Raw genomic sequence first — 21,533 nt, 5'->3', positions numbered from 1 at the left:
CTCATCCCAGCCGCTTCACACTCGGCTGCAAACCGTCCCAGTGCATGCTGAAGGTCCTGGCTTGATGAAGCCAACACGACAACATCATCCGCAAAGAGCAGAGACGAAATCGTGTTGTTACCAAACCCGACACCCTCCGGCCCCTGGCTGCGCCTAGAAATTCTGTCCATAAAAATTATGAACAGAACCGGTGAAAAAGGGCAGCCCTGCCGGAGTCCACCGGGAACAAGTCTGACTTACTGCCGGCAATGCGAACCAAGCTCCTGCTTCGGTCGTACAGGGACCGGACAGCCCTTAGCAAAGGACCCCGGACCCCATACTCCCGGAGCACCCTCCACAGGCCGCCGCGAGGGACACAGTCGAATGCCTTCTCCAAATCCACAAAGCACATGTGGACTGGTTGGGCAAACTCCCATGAACCCTCCAGCACCCTGTAGAGAGTATAGAGCTGGTCCAGTGTTCCACGGCCTGGACGAAAACCACACTGTTCCTCCTGAATCCGAGGTTCTACTATCGGCCGTATTCTCCTCTCCAGTACCCTGGCATAGACTTTCCCAGGGAGGCTGAGAAGTGTGATCCCCCTGTAGTTGGAACACACCCTTCGGTCCCCCTTCTTAAAAAGAGGGACCACCACCCCGGTCTGCCATCCCAGAGGCACTGTCCCCGACCGCCACGCGATGCTGCAGAGGCGTGTCAGCCAAGACAGCCCCACAACATCCAAAAACTTGAGGTACTCAGGGCAGATCTCATCCACCCCCGGTGCCTTGCCACCGAGGAGTTTCTTGACTACCTCGGTGACTTCAGCTTGGGTGATGGATGAGTCCACCTCTGAGCCCTCAGCCTCTGCTTCCTCAATGGAAGACGTGACGCGGGATTGAGGAGATCCTCGAAGTATTCCTTCCACCGTCCGACGACATCCCCAGTTGAGGTCAACAGATCCCCACCTCTACTGTAGACAGCATTGGTAGGGCACTGCTTCCCCCTTCTGAGGCGCCGGACGATTTGCCAGAATCTCTTCGAGGCCAGCCGATAGTCCTTCTCCATGGCCTCACCGAACTCCTCCCAGGCCTGAGTTTTTGCCTCCACAACCACCCGGGCTGCAGTTCGCTTGGCCTGCCGGTACCTGTCAGCTGCCTTAGGAGTCCCACAAGCCAACCAGGCCCGATAGGACTCCTTCTTCAGCTTGACGGCATCCCTTACTTCCGGTGTCCACCACCGGGTTCGGGGATTGCCGCCTCGACAGGCACCGGAGACCTTACGGCCACAGCTCCGAGCGGCCGCTTCGACAATGGAGGTGGAGAACATGGTCCACTCGGACTCAATATCTCCAGCCTCCCTCGGGATCTGGACGAAGCTCCGCCGGAGGTGGGAGTTGAAGATCTCTCTGACCGGAGACTCGGCCAAACATTCCCAGCAGACCCTCACAGTACGCTTGGGTCTGCCGAGTCTGTCCAGCCTCCTCCCCCGCCATCGGATCCAGCTCACCACCAGGTGGTGATCAGTTGACAGCTCCGCCCCTCTCTTCACCCAAGTGTCCAAGACATACGGCTGCAGGTCAGATGAAACGACCACAAAGTCGATCATCGACCTACGGCCTAGGGTGTCCTGGTGTCCATGCAACACAACATACAACATTCAAAAACACAGGACAGAACATTTTAGTACATTATGTTTCAAAGTGTTATCATGTTAGGCCTAACAAGAGAAATAAGGTTAGATGTTAGAGTTAATATTAGTTTTATATAGAGTTTACTATTTTATTCAGTAAAAATCCACCACACAGCTATAACAGCTTCAACTCTTCTGGGAAGGCTTTCCACAAGGATTAGGAGTGTGTTTATGGGAATTTCTGACCATTCTTCTGGAAGTACATTTGTGAGGTCAGGCACTGATTTTGGACGAGAAGGCGTCTCTGCTCTAATTCATCCCAAAGGTGTTCTATCGGGTTGAGGTCAGGACTCTGTGCAGGCCAGTCAAGTTCCTCCACACCAAACTTGCTCATCCATGTCTTTATGGGTCTTGCTTAGTGCACTGGTGTGCAGTCATGTTGGAACAGGAAGAGGCCATCCCCAAACTGTTTCCACAAAGTTGGGAGCATGAAATTGTCCAAAATGTCCCAAAATTGGTATGCTGAAGCATTAAAGGTATAGTGGAGTATTTTCTTTTTCCGGGTGGATCATCAAGACTATTGGTCCTCCTAGTTGTCAATCATTCTGGTGATATGTTTACGTAAGGCCGTCGTATGTGCTCGTCCCTAGGTAGTTTTCGCTTTCTGCGCATGCGCACTTTCAGGTGTATGTGTGGTGAGCTACGGTTTCAGCCATTTATTGAAGGTCGCCGTTCTCACCGGGTTTTTTCAAAATGTCTGAGGGTCGCAAGAGAAAAAGGGTCTACGAATTGTATGACAAGAAGAGAAAGGCCTCTGAAGAAAGAAACAAGACCAGAGTGTTTTTGGGTGAATATTTCACACGCTGGCGTGCGATAAAAGCACAGGTTGGGCTTCCCACTGATGCCTCAGTCACGAAGTTTCTACTCGACAGGTAAAGTTTGGCATGCTATTTGGAGAAATCCATTTAAAATCACTGCTAGTAAAAGTTAATGTAAGCTATGATTAGCGATGCTAGCCCTGGCACAATTCACACACCGACAGCAACTTGTAAACAGAGCGTGCACGAGGAGAACTAGGCTTGTGCATGCTCTCTCGTGCACACGTTTAATAGGCGTTCCCTCTCAGGAGCAGGTAGAGTGTTGCGCATGTGCATTTTTTCAAAAAGAGGAGAGGGTGGTTCTTTTCTAAAATTCGGGAAAATCCTCCACTATCCCTTTAAGAGTTCATTTCACTGGAGCTAAGGGGCCCAAGAACCCCACACCATAATCCCCCCCTCCACAAAACATTACACTTGGCACAATACAGTCAGGCAAGTACCGTTCTCCTGGCAACCACCAAGCACAGACTCGTCCGTCGGATTGCCAGACAGAGAAGCCTGATTCTTCACTCCAGAGAACACATCTCCACTGCTCTAGAGTCCAGTGGCGGCATACTTTAAACCACTGCATCCGATGCTTTGCATTGCACTTGGTGATGTAAGGCTTGGATTCAGCTGTTCGGCCATGGAAACCCATTTCATTAAGCTCTCTACACACTGTTCTTGAGCTAATCTGAAGGCCACACAAAGTTTGGAGGTCTGTAGCTATTAACTCTGTAGAAAGTCAGCGACTTCTGTGCACTGTGCGCCTCAGCATGCGCTGACCCCACTCTGTGATTTTGCGTGGCCTACCACTTCGTGGCTGGGTTGCTGTTGTTTCCAATTGCTTCCACTTTGTTATAATACTACTAACAGTTGACTGTGGAATATTTAGTAGTGAGGAAATTTCATGAATGGACTTATTGCACAGATGGCAACCTATCATACTGAAAAATCTTGTGAGTATTCACTCTAATTGCTAGTTCAGGTTTGGCTGAAGGCTACAGGTTGTCCGGTCAGAACAATGTCTCACTCAGGTTATATTCCAAATCGTTGTTTTATTAAAGGTGCATAGATGTGTGATTAGTGTGATGCACGCACACGCACAATCTATAAAACTTCTCAGATTTGGGCTAATACACTATATTCCACTCTACAAACTATATACAATATTCAGCCGATCTCCTTTTCCCGTTATCATCCGTTAACTTTCTTCTCCGTCACTTCGCGAACTTGGTGGAAAGTTGGAATAGTCCATTTTTCACTGAATGACAGGGGTGACTGGGAGAGTCCATGTGTCAAAGGGGAACACTTTCTACAGCCGCCCCCAAATTCACAGTGTGAATTTGCCGACTTTAAGTGTCTTTGCTACATTAAATTTAAAGCTAGTCGGGAAGAGAGGGCAGACAAATAATCTTGGCTACAGGTCGGGTGTAGGTTTTGCCGTTAACTTGTATTTCCGCAGATCTGACTCTCTTGTCCAACCCAGGAAAAACCTGAACAATCATACCAACAGGCCAAAGAGCGCGGGGCAGTTGTTGGTCCACGATCATGACTGTGTCCCCGACCTGCAGGTCAGCTTCTTCGGTCTTCCATTTCTGTCTGATCTGGAGGTTGGGTAGGTAGTGCCGAATAAAGTGCTTCCAAAAGTGGTCAGCCAAGAGCTGGCTATGTCTCCATCTCTTTCGGCTCAGGATTTCAGAGTCTTGGTATACCACTTGCGGTAATGAGGCATCTCGCCGCCCCATCAACAAGATGTTAGGTGTTACTGGATCTGGATCCGCGATGTCCGAAGAGGTGTAGCCAATGGGTTTGGAGTTGAGAATTCCTTCTATTTCTATGAAGACAGTTCTCAGCACTTCTTCTGTAACTGTCTGGCTGCCAATGGTGACGTGAAGTGCTGCCTTTAAAGAACGGATTTCTCTCTCCCAACATCCACCGAAATGGGGTGAACTGGGTGGATTAAAGATGAATCTTATTTGTTGGCTGGCGAGTTGGGCTTGAAGCTCAGGATGAAGGGCGATGAATGACTCTTTCAGTTCCCTTTCTCCTCCTTTAAAGTTAGTGCCTTGGTCTGAAAGAAGCTCAAAGGGTTTACCACGTCTGGAGATGAATCGTCGTAAAGCCATCAAGAAGGAATCTGTGTCCATACTGGTGAGTATGTCAATGTGGACTGCACAAGAAGTCATGCATTTGAAGATGATTCCCCATCTTTTTTCATTCCTGCGTCCCACCTTTATAGTGTAAGGTCCAAAGCAATCCACACCTGTTGAGTAGAAGACAGGTTGATGGATCCTCAGTCTGGCAGATGGGAGGTCCGCCATTCTTGGTGGATGTGGTTGTCCCCGCCATCTCTGACACTCTGCACATTGTCGTTGGTGGTTTCTGACTGCAGCCCGTCCCCGTATCACCCAGTATTTCCTCCGAAGTTCAGCAAACACCCTATCTGGTCCTGGGTGATGTAGTCGATCATCATAGTCCTTAATTATCAGTTTGGTAGTCGGATGAGAGGAGTCGAGGACAATAGGATGTATCGTATCTTCCTCTAGCTGGCTGATTTCACGGAGACGACCGCCAACGCATATGAGTTGGGTGTCCTCATCAAATTCGGGAGCTAAGCACAGCAAACGACTATTTTTTGGTAAGGATTTACCTGCTCTTAGGACAAACAGTTCATCTGGAAATGAGTCAGTTTGGATCTGACGAAGTACTGCAAGTTCTGTCTCTTTGTGGTCATCTGCTGTTGAGATATCAGTGGCCGCCCCGTTGCCATACTGAATGTAAGCCTTCAGTAGCTCTGAAAGCGTATGGTATTTCTGTGGATCGGGAGGAGGTGGAGTGGAGATTGAAAGACCAATGAAAATCGGCTTTCTCAGTTCACTGTCCTGATCAATGGTCGTAAGTGGTGGCATCTCTGGCCAATGGTCAATTGTCTGTCTGAGGAATTTTGGCCCCTTATTCCATCTGCTTTCCTGGCCTATGTCACAGAGCAGTTTTCCCTTTGTGATGTCATCTGCAGGGTTCTCCTTTGATGGCACGTATCTCCAGTTATCAGACTCTGTGAGTTCTTGGATTTCTGCCACTCTAGTGCCTACGAAAACTTTAAAGCGACATGATTGTGACAGCAGCCAGGTAAGGACAGTTGTGGAGTCAGACCACAGAGTAACACTATAGATGGGCAAAGTTAGCTCCGTCTTCAGAACTTTTGCGAGTTGTGCACCTGTGAGTGCTGCACATAACTCCAGCCGTGGAATGGTTTGCTGCTTTTTCGGTGCTACCCGAGATCTACCTGTTACAAAGGAAACTTCCACACTACCTTCAGGATTTTCAGTTCGTAAGTAGGCCACAGAACCGTAGGCTCGCTCTGAAGCGTCGCAGAAAATGTGGATCTGCCTCATGCTGGTAGGCTGATCCAGTTCTTTACTGCAGTAAGACCTCGGCAAAACAATGTGCTGTAAACCATCCAGCTCACTCTCCCATGCTTTCCACAAATTCAACAGGTTCTCAGGCAGACGGGGATCATCCCACTCTCTTTTCTTGTCCCATAACTGCTGTATGATCACCTTGGCCCGTGTTGTGAATGGCACAATATAACCTATGGGGTCATACTGTCTAGCAAGGATATGGTATATGCTCCGCATAGTTGGAAGTGGGTGGTCTGTCTGCCGCTGCTTATAGGAGAGAGTGTCTGATGAGCAATTCCAGTGTAACCCAAGAGTTGACTCTTGTGCATCTTGATGACCTTCGCTGAGCCACTGGATGCTACTTTGAGATCGAGCATCAGCTGGCAGGTGGCTGATGACTGATGGATCATTGCTCGCCCACTGTCTCAGATCAAAGCCTCCGGAACTTAAGAGGCTGCGGAGTCTGTCTACAAGACCTTTCGCTCTTTCACTTGAGGTGAAGCTCTGAAGGCAGTTGTCAACATAAAATGATTTCTCAACTGAGAACTGTGTGTCTTCAGACTCACTGTGATCCAGAATGTGCTTCTGTAACGCGTATGTTGCGCAGCAAGGACTGCACGTTGTTCCGAATGGAAGTACTTGCCATTCATACACGTCTGGTGCCTTGTCTCTTTGAAGATTTCTCCAAATGAATCTCAGTAGTGGTTTGTCCTCCGGCAAAAGGCGTACCTGGTGGAACATCCCACGAATGTCACTACTAATGGCGATGGAATGTTCTCGGAATCGCAGAAGAACTGACAGAAGAGAAGGACTGAGCGGTGGACCAGGGAGTAAGTAATCGTTCAGGTTGTGGCCTTGGTAAGCAAACGAACAGTTGAAGACAACCCTTTTCTTCCCATTATGCTCCACCAAATGATGTGGAATGTACCAGCTCTCTTTGGAACAGTCCACCTGCTTAGAAGTGAGTTTCGTGATGTAGCCAGCTTGCTGTAACCTGACTATCTCCTCTTGGTAGGCTGCTGCTTGTTCGGGATTCTTGTTCAGACGATTCTCTATTCCCCTTAATTGAGGCAGGACAGCTTCTTTGGGTGCATGTAGACATGGCATACCTTTGGCACGTAGAAGCGGGGTTGCATAGCGCTGGATTCTGTTAACATCCACTCTCACGGTTTTGTCCTGGAGAAGTTGGATGGACTCTTGGTCTTGTCTAGACCTTGTCAGCACCTTTTCGTTTCGATATGGAAGAATGTCCATTTTCCACAGTTTCTCCACATTCGCATAAAGGTCGTTACTGGGCTGTAAGCTGGTGAAAAGACATTGCTGTGGGGAAAGACTGCTGGCTAGTTCTTGTGCTGGGCCCTGTAGTGTCCATCCTAGGCGTGTTCTCACAGCAGCAGGGCCACCAGGTGGACCCAGTCTGACTGGTTCTATGGGTGTGATGAGATGAGGGCAGTCAGAACCAATAAGAACTACTGGTTTCACTTTGTGAAGGTGCTGTAGTGGCAGGCCTGCAAGGTGCTTGTACTTCTTCTGGAGTACCTTGACGGGATGCGTGTGCTCTGCTAAACCCAGGCTGCTGGCTGTAAATGCGCTCCGTATCCTGAAAGCCTTACGAGGGTTAGCCACTGAAGACACAGTGAAGGTCACAGCCGCCCCATTAATGGTCTGTGTATCTTGCCTGACTGTACGGAGAACCAAGTCCTCTGGATGTCCCTTCAGATTCAACTTCTGCACAGCTTCATGTAAGATGATGGTCCGCTCTGACCCATCATCGAGAATTGCATATGCCTCCATGGATTTGTTGCCATTTCGGAGCAGAACTTTAGCCACCTTCAGCAGAATTTTATTGTCACAGGTTGGACGATCCACATACAATACTGCACTGGCTGGAACCGATTCTTCTGTGGCTCTGCTCTGGTCATTTATATCATGTAAGGCCAGCAAGTGCTTTCTGTTACAAGATGGACAGAGGGCTTTCAGTGTGCAATTGGCAGCATGATGACCACGCCCACAGCGCCAGCATCTATTTTGGCCTTTAATCTAATTCACCTTCTGCTCTTTGTTGAGTAACTTAAAGTTCTCACAGCCATTCAGGAAATGTCTGTTGTTGTCACAGTATGGACAGTAAACATTCACCCCTTCTCTCTTAGCAGCAGTTGGTTTGGGTGGATAAACTGGTGATGCTGAGCTGGCCTTTGGTTTCTCTGTACCAAGGAGGATGGTAGTGGGTTTGCGGGGCTGCCTAAAGTCTCTCCTCAGCTCCCTCCTCGGCACTGTCGAAACTCTAGACTGACTGATATAGTCAGTGTGGTCATCCTGAACTTGTAGCTCGTACTCAAGCCAGTCCGCAAAGTCCAATAATGTGGGGATAGTGACATGAAGAGGATGTGTGTACCTCTTGAAACTGGACCTGAGATCATGTGGCAGTTTGCTCATCAGTCTGGACACATGTGATCCACACTCCAACTCAACGTTGCCTTTCTGACCCAGCTGTTCCAACATACTGACCAAGGAACGCACTTGGAGTCCGAACATACGAAAAGTTTTCACATCTCCACTGCGAATGTTTGGTCCATCCATTAGTTCTGCAATGCGTTGTAAGGCTAGCTGATGGGGCTGGCCATACATTTTATTGAGGGCTCTCATGGTGTTTGTGAAAGGAAAGCTTGAGTTACTGTATGAGTCTGCCACAAGTAGGGCTTCTTCCAACTTAAGATGGTCAGTGAGGATCTGATATTTGAATCGCTCTGTTGCATCTTCAGGCAAAATGTTCTCCAATGCTATTCTCAGTCTAGAAAACTCTCTAGGATCAGGGGATGTTAAGAAGGGAATGGTTGGAGAAGGGCCTCTGTACATTTTCTCCTGCATTGATGGAGGCTGATAATACGCTTGTCTGTAGCCTGGATGCGGAGGTAGCATACGCTCATATGCTGGTGTCTCAAACTCTGACTGATGAGCTGGAATGTGTTGGGAGGAATGAGAGTACCTGGGTTGAGGTGGATCACTGTAACGCACTTGTGGTGGTACTCTATCATGTATTGAGGAGGAAATGTCCATGTTTCTGAAATCCTCAGCTAATCCAGGATGCTCATCCATTCTAGCTGGGCACAATTCTCTCATGGCCATAGATGGAGTTGGTGGGTTTGTCCGTGGGGCTGGAGTAGGACGGAACCGTTGTGGAGTCTCAGGGCTCAACGCTGGAGAAAAGGGACCTGAAGATAGCCCTGGTAAAGTCACTGGCCTGGAGGGGGCTCCCCTTTCTGCCTTAAGACTTTGAAGTTCCTGATGTAACATGGCATTCTGTTGTCGCATCTCCTGTAATGCTGACATAATCTCTGGAAGCTGGCTGGTTTGTTGCCGCAAGTCGGCGTTCTCGCGTTTCATTACCTGCAGCATGGCTGTAAGCTCTGCTTCTTCTCGCCCATCGGATCTTTCACTTTGCCATTCATCTCTCAGTGTCCACTTATCATGATCTAAGTCTTGACTGATAGGAGAAGTCGATTGGGTCCGTCCTACCATACTTGGTGACTGGACTCTGCTATGGCTGAAGTCGGGGAGTGGCTGTCGATGTGGCAACGGCTCACCAAGCTCGTAATCCACTAAATGAGCCGGTGGGTTGATCTGTCTTCGTGGACGCACGACAGGCGCTTCTCTCTCGGGTTGAGACATCTCTGTAGCAATTCACTTCTCCGGCTCGAAGGACCATGAAAAATCTTGTGAGTATTCACTCTAATTGCTAGTTCAGGTTTGGCTGAAGGCTACAGGTTGTCCGGTCAGAACAATGTCTCACTCAGGTTATATTCCAAATCGTTGTTTTATTAAAGGTGCATAGATGTGTGATTAGTGTGATGCACGCACACGCACAATCTATAAAACTTCTCAGATTTGGGCTAATACACTATATTCCACTCTACAAACTATATACAATATTCAGCCGATCTCCTTTTCCCGTTATCATCCGTTAACTTTCTTCTCCGTCACTTCGCGAACTTGGTGGAAAGTTGGAATAGTCCATTTTTCACTGAATGACAGGGGTGACTGGGAGAGTCCATGTGTCAAAGGGGAACACTTTCTACAATACCATGCTTGAATTCACTCAGCTCCTGAGACCGACATTCTTTCACAAATGTTTTTAGAAGCTCTATGCATGCTTAGGTGCTTGATTTCATACAACTGTGGCCATGGAAGTGATTGGAACACCTGAATTCAATGATTTGGAGGGGTGTACCAATACTTTTGGCAATATAGTGTATCTTCTGTGAATGTGTGATTCGGTCCGAATGCAATGATATAATGTCCTACCTGCCTGTCTACATATATGTATTTCCATACCTCCGCGTACCTGCTCACATGGACATCACACATTATCAGCGCGTTCTTTGAGGCAATGCAGAGTTGTAGAAAGACAGTCACTGAGCAGTGCAAACAAACAGCAGCCGCCTTTTACAGTTCCTCCTGAACCAAAACAATGAGCTTATGCTGCGTTCACACCATGTTGTAACCGTACTTACGAGACGACAACCGAGACGTTCTACCTGGAGTTGTTCACGTTTTCAGTTTCTATGTTAACACTATCAACTATGAAATAAAACTGCAGCAGTCAGGTGGTACAAGTCAGAGCTCTGTAAGTTGTGTACTGTAGCTTTTGTGCTATCAAAAATACACAGAGGCAGGATTGCAGTGTCAGAACAACAACAGTTGTGTTTTTTATTAACTCTATGCGTCAGAAAAACGTGCATTAACCCAACCCCCAAACTCTCATGAACATCTTCTTAAAGGGGACATGTCCAACATGCGTGCGCCTTGGTGATATGTGAATTATGTCATTAGATCAGTGATGTGTGAGCTTGTATCTGCCGCTACACAGCTCCCCCCAGAATTCACAAGCACCGGCAAAAGCAGTTTGGTTGGAGCTCGAACTTGTCTCCCTGAACGTGTAACGTGATGCGAATTGGCAGAATCTTGAACCTCCTGAGCAGTCAGAGATTCGTTTTTGGAGGCTGATTCCTTGTTGGTCGGTGGACGACCTCTCCTTGGAGCCTGTGCCGGAACCATCGGCTGACCAAGCTCCCCATGAGCAGCTTTGAGTCGATCGACAGTGACTCGTTCTGGGCGTCCACCTATATCGACCAGAAAGGTTTTGGCTCCAGCTTCCAGAACCCGAAACGGTCCATCATTTGGGGGTCTCAGAGAATGCCGATGAGCATCATGACGAATGAATACAAACTTAGCCTCAGATAGGTCTTTGGGTACCCAAGCCCCGGCCAGCCTATGTTGAGAGGTAGGAAACGGTTTGAAAGCCTTGACTTTGTCTAAGAGCGCAGAACGGTCAGAAGATGGACTCCAGGGCTTTGTGCTGTCTAGAATGAAATCTCCAGGGACGCGCAGACTCTGACCGTATACTAATTCTGCCGAAGAAGTTTGCAGATCCTCCTTGGGAGCTGTCCGCAGGCCCAGCAGAACCCAAGGTAGCCGTTCGGTCCATCTGTCATCCGTCAAACTGGCCCTGAGTGCAGCTTTAAGAGAGCGATGGAAACGCTCGCAGAGGCCGTTTGCCTGTGGATGAAATGCTGTAGTATGATGAAGCTGCACCCCTAGTATCCGAGCCACCTCTGACCACAGTTCAGATGTAAATTGGGTGCCACGGTCTGAAGATATATCCGACGGTGTGCCGAAACGTGCAACCCAAGTATCAACAAAAGCCCGTGCTACATCTGCCGTTGTCGTTGAGGTCAAAGGTACTGCCTCTGGCCACCTGCTGGTTCGATCCACCATAGTTAGAAGATGGGTAAACCCCCGGGATGGCGGCAGTGGTCCAACTAGGTCGATATTGACATGGTCAAAACGTCGCTCTGGTACCTCGAAAGTTTCCAGTGGTGCCTTGACGTGTCTTTGAACTTTAGCCCGCTGACATGCTACACAAGCTGAAACCCAGTTTTGGACATCCTTCTTCAATCCATGCCACACAAACTTTGACGAGACCAGTTTTTGTGAAGCTTTCCGTCCGGGGTGTGACAAACTGTGGACCTGGTCGAAAACAGCTCGCCTCCACTGTCCAGGCACCACTGGTCGCGGGTAGCCCATGGAGACGTCACACATCAGCGTAACTCCTGCTTCCGTAAGGCGGACATCGGCTATTTTCAGACTTGAAACGGCTGTTCTGTATTCCTGTACCCCAGGATCAGAGTGCTGGTCAGCTGCTAAACGAACAAAATCTATACCTAAGTGCACCGCTTGCACTGTGGCCCTGGAAAGACAATCTGCCACCACGTTGCTTTTCCCTTCGATGTGTCTGATATCTGTCGTGAACTCAGATATGTAAGCCAGGTGGCGCTGTTGTCGTGTTGACCAGGGTTCAGAAACTTTAGACATGGCATGAACCAAGGGTTTGTGATCTACAAATGCTGTGAACACACGTCCCTCCAAAAAGAAACGGAAGTGTCTCACTGCCAGGTACAGTGCGAGTAACTCTCTGTCGAATGCGCTGTACTTCTGTTCATTCGGGCGTAGCTGGCGACTAAAAAATGCAAGTGGCTGCCAAACCCCGCCAACCAGCTGTTCGTGTACAGCACCAACAGCACAGTCTGAAGCATCGGAAGTGAGAGCAATAGGGGCACCTGGAACTGGATGAGACAGCAATGTGGCTTGTGCCAAAGCGAGTTTAGCGCCTTCAAATGACCTAGACATCTCCTTGGACCAGGAAATCGTTTTGTTTTTGCCCTGTCCTTTGAGGGCCTTGTAAAAAGGATGCATGAGCTCAGCCGCTCGAGGAATGAAACGGTGATAGAAATTCACCATCCCCACAAACTCTTGTAGCCCTTTGGTTGTCTGTGGAACAGGGAATCGTGTAATGCTGTCGACTTTGTCCGGTAGGGGAACTGCCCCTTCGCCTGTGATTCTATGACCAAGAAAGTCGATAACGGCCAAGCCAAACTGACACTTGGCAGGGTTAATTATCAAGCCATGCTGGCTGAGGCGAGCAAACAGCAATCTCAGATGCGCCAGGTGTTCTGATCTAGAGGTACTGGCAACTAAAATGTCATCTAAGTACACAAATAAAAAGTCCAGATCCCGTAGGATTGAGTCCATCATGCGCTGAAATGTTTGTGCCGCATTTTTGAGTCCAAAAGGCAACCGCAAAAATTCAAAAAGGCCAAATGGTGTTATCACAGCTGTTTTCGGGATGTCTTCGTGGAATACTGGCACCTGATGGTATCCTCGAACAAGATCCACCTTTGAGAAAATAGTTTTCCCAGCCAGGCGGGCCGAAAAATCCTGAATGTGTGGAACCGGGTATCGATCAGGGGTTGTGATATCGTTGAGTCTACGATAATCCCCACAAGGGCGGCAACCGCTGTCTGCTTTGGGAACCATGTGGAGGGGTGAGGCCCAAGGACTGTTGGAGCGTTGCACTATACCCAGTTTTTCCATGTTAGTGAACTCTTCTTTGGCAACTGCCAGTTTAAATGGATCCAGTCGACGGGGCCGGGCATGTACTGGCGGTCCAGATGTAGAGATATGATGCACGACCCCATGGCTGGCCAGTGCTGAGGAGAAAGTGGGCTTGGTGAGGCTGCGAAATTCACAGAGCAGCTGGGAAAACCCGCACTCGCCTGTCAATGCGCTAGACAGTGTGGTTGTGGGAAAAGTGCTCCTCGAACAGGGTAAGACATTAAAATCTTCTGCAGTGACTAAACAGCTATTTTTGACATCAACCAACAGTCCATTAGTGCGCAGGAAGTCTGCACCCAGGAGGGGTCTACTCACATCTGCTAAGACAAACTCCCATGTAAAACGCTGTCCATTAAAGCAAAGCGGTACTAGCCGTTTCCCATAGGTGCGTATCTTGCCCTGGTTGGCCGCCTCGAGCGGTAAGCCGGCTTCGCCCAGGCGTCTGTCCACTGGGGAAGCGGGGAGGACACTAACCTGTGCCCCTGTATCACAGAGGAAATGTCGGCCAGATAATGAGTCCGTGACAAACAGTAGATAAGCGTTGTCATTAGCCACTATGCTACTAACTGTTGGCGTGTTGCGGCTCCCCTTGAATGTACATGGTGGACGGCACCTTTTGGCTTTTGCCCCGAAACGGGCATGAAAGAAACATAGCCCTTGTTCTGCCGACTGTCGTGCAGCAAAAGTTGGCCGTTCGTCTGAACCTTGTGCAGCAGCTTTCATAACCGGACACACAGATGCAGCCACTGAGTCAGTAGTTGTACACTGGTGTGATGCTGCCTGATAAACATCTGCCAGTTGTGCTAGTTCTCTGTAGTCAGTCACTGTACTATTTGCAAGAGGGGTACGTACACTCTTTGGCAATTGTTGTAAGAACAACTCTTTAAACAGAAAACATGGTTTATGCTCACCCAGCAGCGCTAGCATGTGATCCATCAACTCAGACGGCCGGGAATCTCCGAGGCCCGGCAGTGAGAGCAAACGACGTGCTCTTTCAGTCTCTGATAAATTGAAAGTCTTTAATAGATACGCCTTTAGTGTATCATATTTATCCCGAGCTGGGGGATTTTCCAGAATGCTGATCGCTCGCGCGGCCGTGGAGTTGCCAAGGGCGGCAACAACATAATAATATCTCGTGTCGTCCGCGGTTATTTCCCGCAATGCAAACTGAGCTTCGGCTTGAGCGAACCACACGGTCGCTTGTTGCTCCCAAAACTCCGGCAGCTTCAGAGATACAGCATTTGTCGACATCATGCATTAATTGTTCTGCATCGGGGTCACCAATGTAGCTTTTGTGCTATCAAAAATACACAGAGGCAGGATTGCAGTGTCAGAACAACAACAGTTGTGTTTTTTATTAACTCTATGCGTCAGAAAAACGTGCATTAACCCAACCCCCAAACTCTCATGAACATCTTCTTAAAGGGGACATGTCCAACATGCGTGCGCCTTGGTGATATGTGAATTATGTCATTAGATCAGTAATGTGTGAGCTTGTATCTGCCGCTACAGTACGTTCATTTTTATTGTAATGTCATGTGCTTTGAGACATGAGGTAATTTTAATGCCGTCCCGTGTAACGCTTTGCAGACTCAGCTGTGCGCGCTCATGTTTTGGAGGAAGTGTGACTTTGTAGACACTCTGAAGGTAGGGTGGGATCTCATGCTTTCAAAGCTAGCTTGATATTGCTAGCCTTTCCGAAATTGCCTACCCTACCTTTAATATAAAAAATTCTTATAGCTTAATTTACCCTCTTGAAAGTTTACTGTATATTTTTCCCCTAGTGTGAATGCTTAGGCTGGAACAGCAAATTGTGCAATCATGTTTACAACTTTCAAACTGCCTTATCATGATAATTTATTTTCCTAGTATCGAAATTATACCCTATATGACAACATTCTAATGAGTACACTAAACTCGAAAAATAATCTACTCTCTTTTATTTATATGGACTGTTGTATAGTTTTCAAAAATATAGTTTTCATACTACTTTCTGTTGATTCCAAAAAGGTAATTTTTGACTATTTCTTTAATGGACCTCTTGCCAAGCTGACCTTGTTTATCTTTGAGAAAACACATTTCTGGAATTGTAGCCGTTAATGTCTGTGCCTGGCCAATAGCATTGTGTGTTCAGTGTTAGCACCATGGAGCCACATAAGGATATTTTGGCAGGATCAGAATGGTACAAGAAATTGGTCATCCTGCTGATCTCTCATAAAAATAGATCACCCTGCTTCAATCCACAATCTACAAGAATTCTAACTATACAATAGTTGAATTACCATATTTACTAATGTTTTCTAATTGTTCCATACTGGGTCTGCCATACAAAACACTTTATAGAATGTATACATTATTTGTGTATTCCATATTTTTGTGTACATTTGTAAACTTTTTATTAAAGACTGAACATTATTCTACTACTAAATGTATAGTCTATCTCTCAATTTAAAAATATGATATGTATGTTGGAGCAAACATAAAATTCATAAAATTCATTACAAATGGAAACTGAAACAGTATTTAATGCCAGTATTTATTTCTATGTATTTCTTTTTCATTATTTACAAAATATATGTACATTTTAGGCAGAAGATATAAATGCTAGCCTCCCGGCACATAAAAATAAAACCACAGTTTCAATGTTCACTGATCACCCAATAAACCCTGAGCTCTAAATTCAGTTAATGTGATAGTGAACGCAACCAGAAACTAATTCAACTGTCTTTTTTTTTTTTTCGTCTTTTTTTCAGATGCCCAAATTGGTCAATGACTAAAAGAACATAATCTGTGAGAGGTTCAAAAGTCTATGCTGGAGATACAGAGGACACCTCCGTCTTGCTGGTGGACACAGTTGAGGACTCGTCATCGCCAAGAGGATTCTTTCCACAGAAAATAGTGGTCAGCATGCAGTTCCTGAACTGTAAAAGACAGTGTTTCATTTAGTACTCTTGGGGGGTTTATATAGCTTTTTATTGATAGACAATAGAGAGAGGAGAGGGAGAAGAGCGGGAATGGGATGTCTAGGATATGTAGGAAAAGTGTGATATATGATTTACCTGTTTGTTTAGAAGCACATAAATGACAGGGTTATATATGGCTGAGCTCTTTGAGAAAAAGGCAGGAACAGCCATGAACTGGGCACTGAAAGCAGCTCCCTTATTAAAGAAGATCCAAGCAGCAACAGTGGCATAAGGGGTCCAAGCCAACAAGAATCCAATAACCATCAGGATGACCATTTTTGTTACTTCTCTCTCAGCCTTCTGGGTGGATGCTGAGTCCTGCTGTTGAGCTGCAGCCTAAGAGAGCAAAGCAGCCAATTTTTAACATAGTATTCCAATAGTTTTCCAATTTACAGGAATGTTTAAAGTGACATTTCATACCGCCTTGACGGTGCAAACAAGCCGCCCATAGGTGAAGAAGATTACGGTGACCGGAAGTATAAAATGGCAGGTGAACATGTAGATAACATATGATTCATTGTTGTATTCAGGATTCAGGGTGTAGTAGTCTGGTCCACATGAACACTGCATTCCCTCAGGAATATATCTGTTAAAGAAAAGCACTTGATGTTAGGAAACTTAAGTTAGAATAGTCTGTTGTACTTAGGGATTTGAAAACAACTATAGTACAAACTATGCAGTTAAAAATTCATTGTGAGCATTACACTGGGGCAAGCCTCATTGTATTGATAAACAAAAAAAATGAAAATGCCTCATGTTCAACTGAAATGTGTTGTTATAATCATTGCATTGGAGAGCAAATTAATTGCATAATTTCTTATTAGACCAACCTGGACCAGCCAACCAGAGGGGGAGCCGCACATGCCATGGCCGCTACCCATGTAAATGCGATTCCTGACATAGCGTGGGTGGTTGAGAATTTGAAACTACCCATTGGCTTGCAAACCACAATGTATCTCTCGATGGCCAGCACCACAAGGGACCAAAGGGCAACTTCACCTGTGTGGCAAGTCAAATATACAATTCATTTACACCCTACATTTACAGCTAAACATACTCTACTTTTAACATTCGCCTAAGTAATTCCTTAGAGCATTCAAAGTAAAACAAACAAAAACAAAAAAACATAAAAACTTCTCACCTCCAAGTGTGGCCATGAAGCCCTCAATCGCACAGCCAGTTGGACCCAGAGCAAAGTAGCCGTTAATTGCTGTGTAAAAAGTGACCGTGAATCCAAAACAAACCATGATGGTACCAGCCACAGCCAGGTTGACCAAAATGAAGTTGAGAGGTTGCCTGAGCTTTTTGTGTTGAGCTGTAACCACCAAGGTAAGGACATTGATGGGAAAACCCAAGCAGATGAGGAAGAACACATAAACGGCAAGCGCTTTAAACTTCCACGGCTCAGCAAGATAATACTGCGGATAGTCGTAAGGACTCCTCACTAGCCCTGTCCTGTTGGACATGGGGACATAGAAGTTGTTTCCCTCAGTGCCATTCATCTTTGCCTACTAGTGATCCAGACCTGGAAGAGGATGTGATCTGCTGTGTTGGACCTGCTCTTTATTTGCAAAGGTGCATCAGGTGTGTTTATATATCCCTCTGTGGTTCCTTATAAGGGATAAATCCAGGAGCGTAAGATAGGGAGGGTGTTACAGTGTGGGATTTGAATGATAAGAGTAGACATAATCACTTTTGGGCTAATCAACCGGTGAAGCTTTAAATCTTAAAGTTTTTTCACCTTTTTAGGACCTTAAATTAGGGCATGATATTGATATTGATTGACAGTACAACGTGAGTAAAACAAAGCTTTATTTATTTTAAGGATAAAATGTAAATCAAATGTGATAATTTTCTGATGTTGCTCAATAGTGAGAGTAACACAATAACACATTAAAATAACAAAATGTCACCTCTGATGTGCTTTTTATTTCAATATAACAATTTTCACCTGTCACAGCTGTGGCCAGTGGTGGTGCTAAGATGGGGTTTGGGTTGGGTGGTCTACGTGCATGTGTGGCCTACCCCCTACACCAAACTCCCACCCCGATAATGTTTTACATGTTCACTCTCATTATCATTTGCAATTTAAAAAAATAGCATATAAGATGTTTATATGATTTAAATGTGTTTAAAATGCATGCTGCTATCGGTTATGCGCTCGTGTTAGTATTTCTACAAAACCAGAGGTGCATGAGAAGTCTTCACCCGCCAAGTTTAAATGTAAACGATATGAGCGCTGCGGAGACCCGCACGATGGTGATTGTAAGTGAAGAACGAATTAATAACAGGTGTCTAACACAAAGCTATAATATGGCTTAAGAAAAAAAAAAGTGGAATAGAAGGCATATGTAGTCTACTGTTGTGATATGTATGTATGTATGTGTATATATATATATATCTCAGAGGTCTTCAATCCTGCTCCTGAGGGCCACTGTCCTGCAAAGTTGAGTTCCAACCCTAATCAAACACACCTGAATCAGCTCATCAAGCTCTTCAGAATCACTTGAATATTCAAAGGCAGGTGTGCTGAAGCAGGTTGGAACTAAACTCTGCAGGACAGTGGCCCTCCAGGAGCAGGATTGAAGACCTTTGATATATATATATATATATATATATATATTCCGTGGGGTTTTGTCTTGATGGAAGGCTACAGTGAAGAACTGACAGGTAGCGAGAGAGGTAGAAAGAGGACTGAAATAGAAAGTGGACCGCGAGGCTTTGAACTCGGATCACACGAAACAGTTGCACTGCGTGCCGGAGCGATGACCGTGAGGCTGTCGGGTCAGACACCCGTTATTAGCCTACACACTTTATGGATTAGTTGTATGGAAATGAGCAACGTGAATATTTTGTGTTCCACAGAAGAAAATTACACAGTTTTGAACTACATAAGGGTGAGTAAAATAATGACATTTGAGTGCAGTATATTTATAAAAACATTTTTTTACTAAAAGTATTTATAAAAACCCTTATAAACTAAACGTAAAGGGCTGGAAAAGTCATAGAAATTGTTGAAATTATATGCCAAATGTGGTGAAAGAAAATAGTTTTTAGATAATAGCCTAAACTTGGAGAGTTGTAAGATGGAAGCTATAGGCTCTATAGCCCGATATATGTTAGTTTCTTAAAATAAAGAAAAAAGTCTGTTAGCACACGCATGAAAAATGACATTCCTGCAGTTAATGGTTTAACATTTTGTAAACAATCGAATAGGCTAATAAATGCAATACTTTTTTGATGCTATGTCGTATAGAACGCATTGATCATTCCTTATTCTGAGTATTTCCCATCATTTTAGAATATTAAAGCTATGAAATAACACATGGTGGTATGATAATTATGTATTAAACAAAATTATTAAACAAATCAAAACACTAGCTACTTGAGCTTCTTTGTCAGCTCTGCACACTCTGAACATTCTCTCTCAACCAACCCCATCAGGTGCGTCCTTGGATGATTTTTATGATCAATAGGCTAACCTACATCGTATTTTAGGAGCTATTTTGTTGGAGCAATAAGTTAATATTCAGAGTTTGTGCATGTTACTTGCTTGGATGTCTAGCAAGTTGTTGTTTTGTGAACCGGACCAACGGATGCATTTAAATGATCTAAAATGTCAATGCAGAATATCTACAAGAATAGCAAAACATAATTTTATATTTATTTATTTTGATTTCGGGGTGAAACAGAAACTGGACAAATAGGTAGCCTTTGTGTACACTATCATACAGCGTTTTCCACAGCTCAAAGCGCTTTACAAGCAACTAGTAATCACATCAAAACAATAAACATAAAACACCTCACAATTTTCCGAAAAGTCACAGTCGAAAGTCAAATCGACTTCGGAGTGAGAATATGGAGCAGATGTGTCCGACCCAAAAGTCCAAAACGAATTCAGTAAAGATGACATAAACTGTGTAATGTGTTGCAAAGTGGAGGCATTCTCGTCGACCCGTATTTCCCATGCCACCGCCGAGCCAACTCCAGGACCCAAAACGGGAACACACGACCACCACCACACCGGCAAAGATGCAACCGCTCTGGCAGGCAGGCAGGCTGGTGTCAGGTGGGCAGATGAAACAAAGCAGCAGGCATGGAGCGAAGCAGACCGCGAACACAAATGAAAGTCCGTCGAGATCCAAAAATGTCAATTTTATGAGTAGCCTATGAAATAAAGGAAAATAGCAAATATGCTAATGTTTAAATAAACTTTTAAAATAGCAAATTGAAAAATACAATCACAGCTTCAAGTGTTAGCCAAACGTGCGCAGTCACCGGATGTTTCGTCATACAGCTAAGCTGAAGAATTTGTCACCCAAACTAACTGGAAACGTTGTTAAGGCATATCTAAGTCAAACAGCAATTGTCCAAAATTAGCTTGCCCTGTGAATAAAAGATCATGACCATGGATTTCCCCATTCCATTCTTGTGGATTTTCTGCATGACTGATTCTCAAATGTAGCCTACCTTCTTCAGAGCAATGCGATGGATAAACTAAACTGAACAAACAAATTATTTTAGGTACTATTAATACATAATAATAAACATTTTACTACCCTTCTTGGATTCCACAAAGTAATTTGATTGACAAACACATTAGACCATTTGTTGCCAAGATGCTGTTGACCTGTTTGCTCTACTTTGAGATAACAGTCTTGACATTGTATTTGTTCATGCCTGCTCTTGTCCCTGGCCAATTGTTTTATGTCTCATCATCATGCAGGTCACATTAAGACCTTTAGAGACTGGAGTCAGAATGGTTAGATAATTGCTGGTGTTCAGCAGGATCAGATCAACCTGAATAGGGTAAAATTTTTGGGTAACAATTTAGTTTAGGGTCCAATTCTCACTATCAGCCTGTTGCTTATTAACATGCAAATTACTAGGATATTGGCTGTTTATTAGTACTTATAAAGCATATTAATTCCTTATTCTGCATGACCATGTTCTACATCCATTAATCCTATACCCAATACCTAAATTTAACATCTACCTAACTATTAAGCAGCATTTAGGAGTTTTTTAAGGCAAACGTCAAAGTTAATAGTTAATAGTGAGAATTGGACCCTAAACTAAAGTGTGACCAAAATTTATTTAAAAATGTATTTAAAATTGATTTAATCAACAGCATTTGTGGTAAAATGTTGATTACCACAAAAATATCAGAATATACTGTTCATATAAATATCAGAATATACCAGAATATATAAAAATCTGAATATACCAGAATATGTAAATATCAGAAT

General features: G+C 45.2%; 1 protein-coding gene across 1 annotated transcript; it reads right to left on the bottom strand.

Moving 5' to 3' along the window:
• Positions 1 to 15,822: 15,822 nt before the first annotated feature.
• On the bottom strand, positions 15,823 to 17,913 carry LOC311300749 (green-sensitive opsin-4-like). The gene is made up of 5 exons (XM_084425254.1): positions 17,426 to 17,913; positions 17,115 to 17,283; positions 16,705 to 16,870; positions 16,381 to 16,620; positions 15,823 to 16,242 (listed from the first exon to the last, which is right to left on the bottom strand). The coding sequence occupies exons 1-5, from the start codon at positions 17,784 to 17,786 to the stop codon at positions 16,129 to 16,131; spliced, it is 1,050 nt and encodes a 349-aa protein (XP_084281380.1). The 5' UTR covers positions 17,787 to 17,913; the 3' UTR covers positions 15,823 to 16,128.
• Between the last annotated feature and the right edge of the window lie 3,620 nt (positions 17,914 to 21,533).

Source organism: Rutilus rutilus (genome assembly GCF_951802725.1).
Source record: "Rutilus rutilus genome assembly, chromosome: 12".
Taxonomy (NCBI): domain Eukaryota; kingdom Metazoa; phylum Chordata; class Actinopteri; order Cypriniformes; family Leuciscidae; genus Rutilus; species Rutilus rutilus.
This window is presented reverse-complemented; position numbering and strand designations above follow the sequence as displayed.

What these genes read in the sequence shown, in the direction of transcription:
- LOC311300749 (XM_084425254.1), bottom strand. Translation starts at nt 17,786, where the DNA reads ATGAATGGCACTGAGGGAAACAACTTCTATGTCCCCATGTCCAACAGG. An exon ending in CTTCATGGCCACACTTGGAG is followed by an intron (nt 17,284 to 17,425) that starts GTGAGAAGTTTT and finishes CTTGCCACACAG; the next exon opens with GTGAAGTTGCCCTTTGGTCC. An exon ending in ATGTGCTTCTAAACAAACAG is followed by an intron (nt 16,243 to 16,380) that starts GTAAATCATATA and finishes TGTCTTTTACAG; the next exon opens with TTCAGGAACTGCATGCTGAC.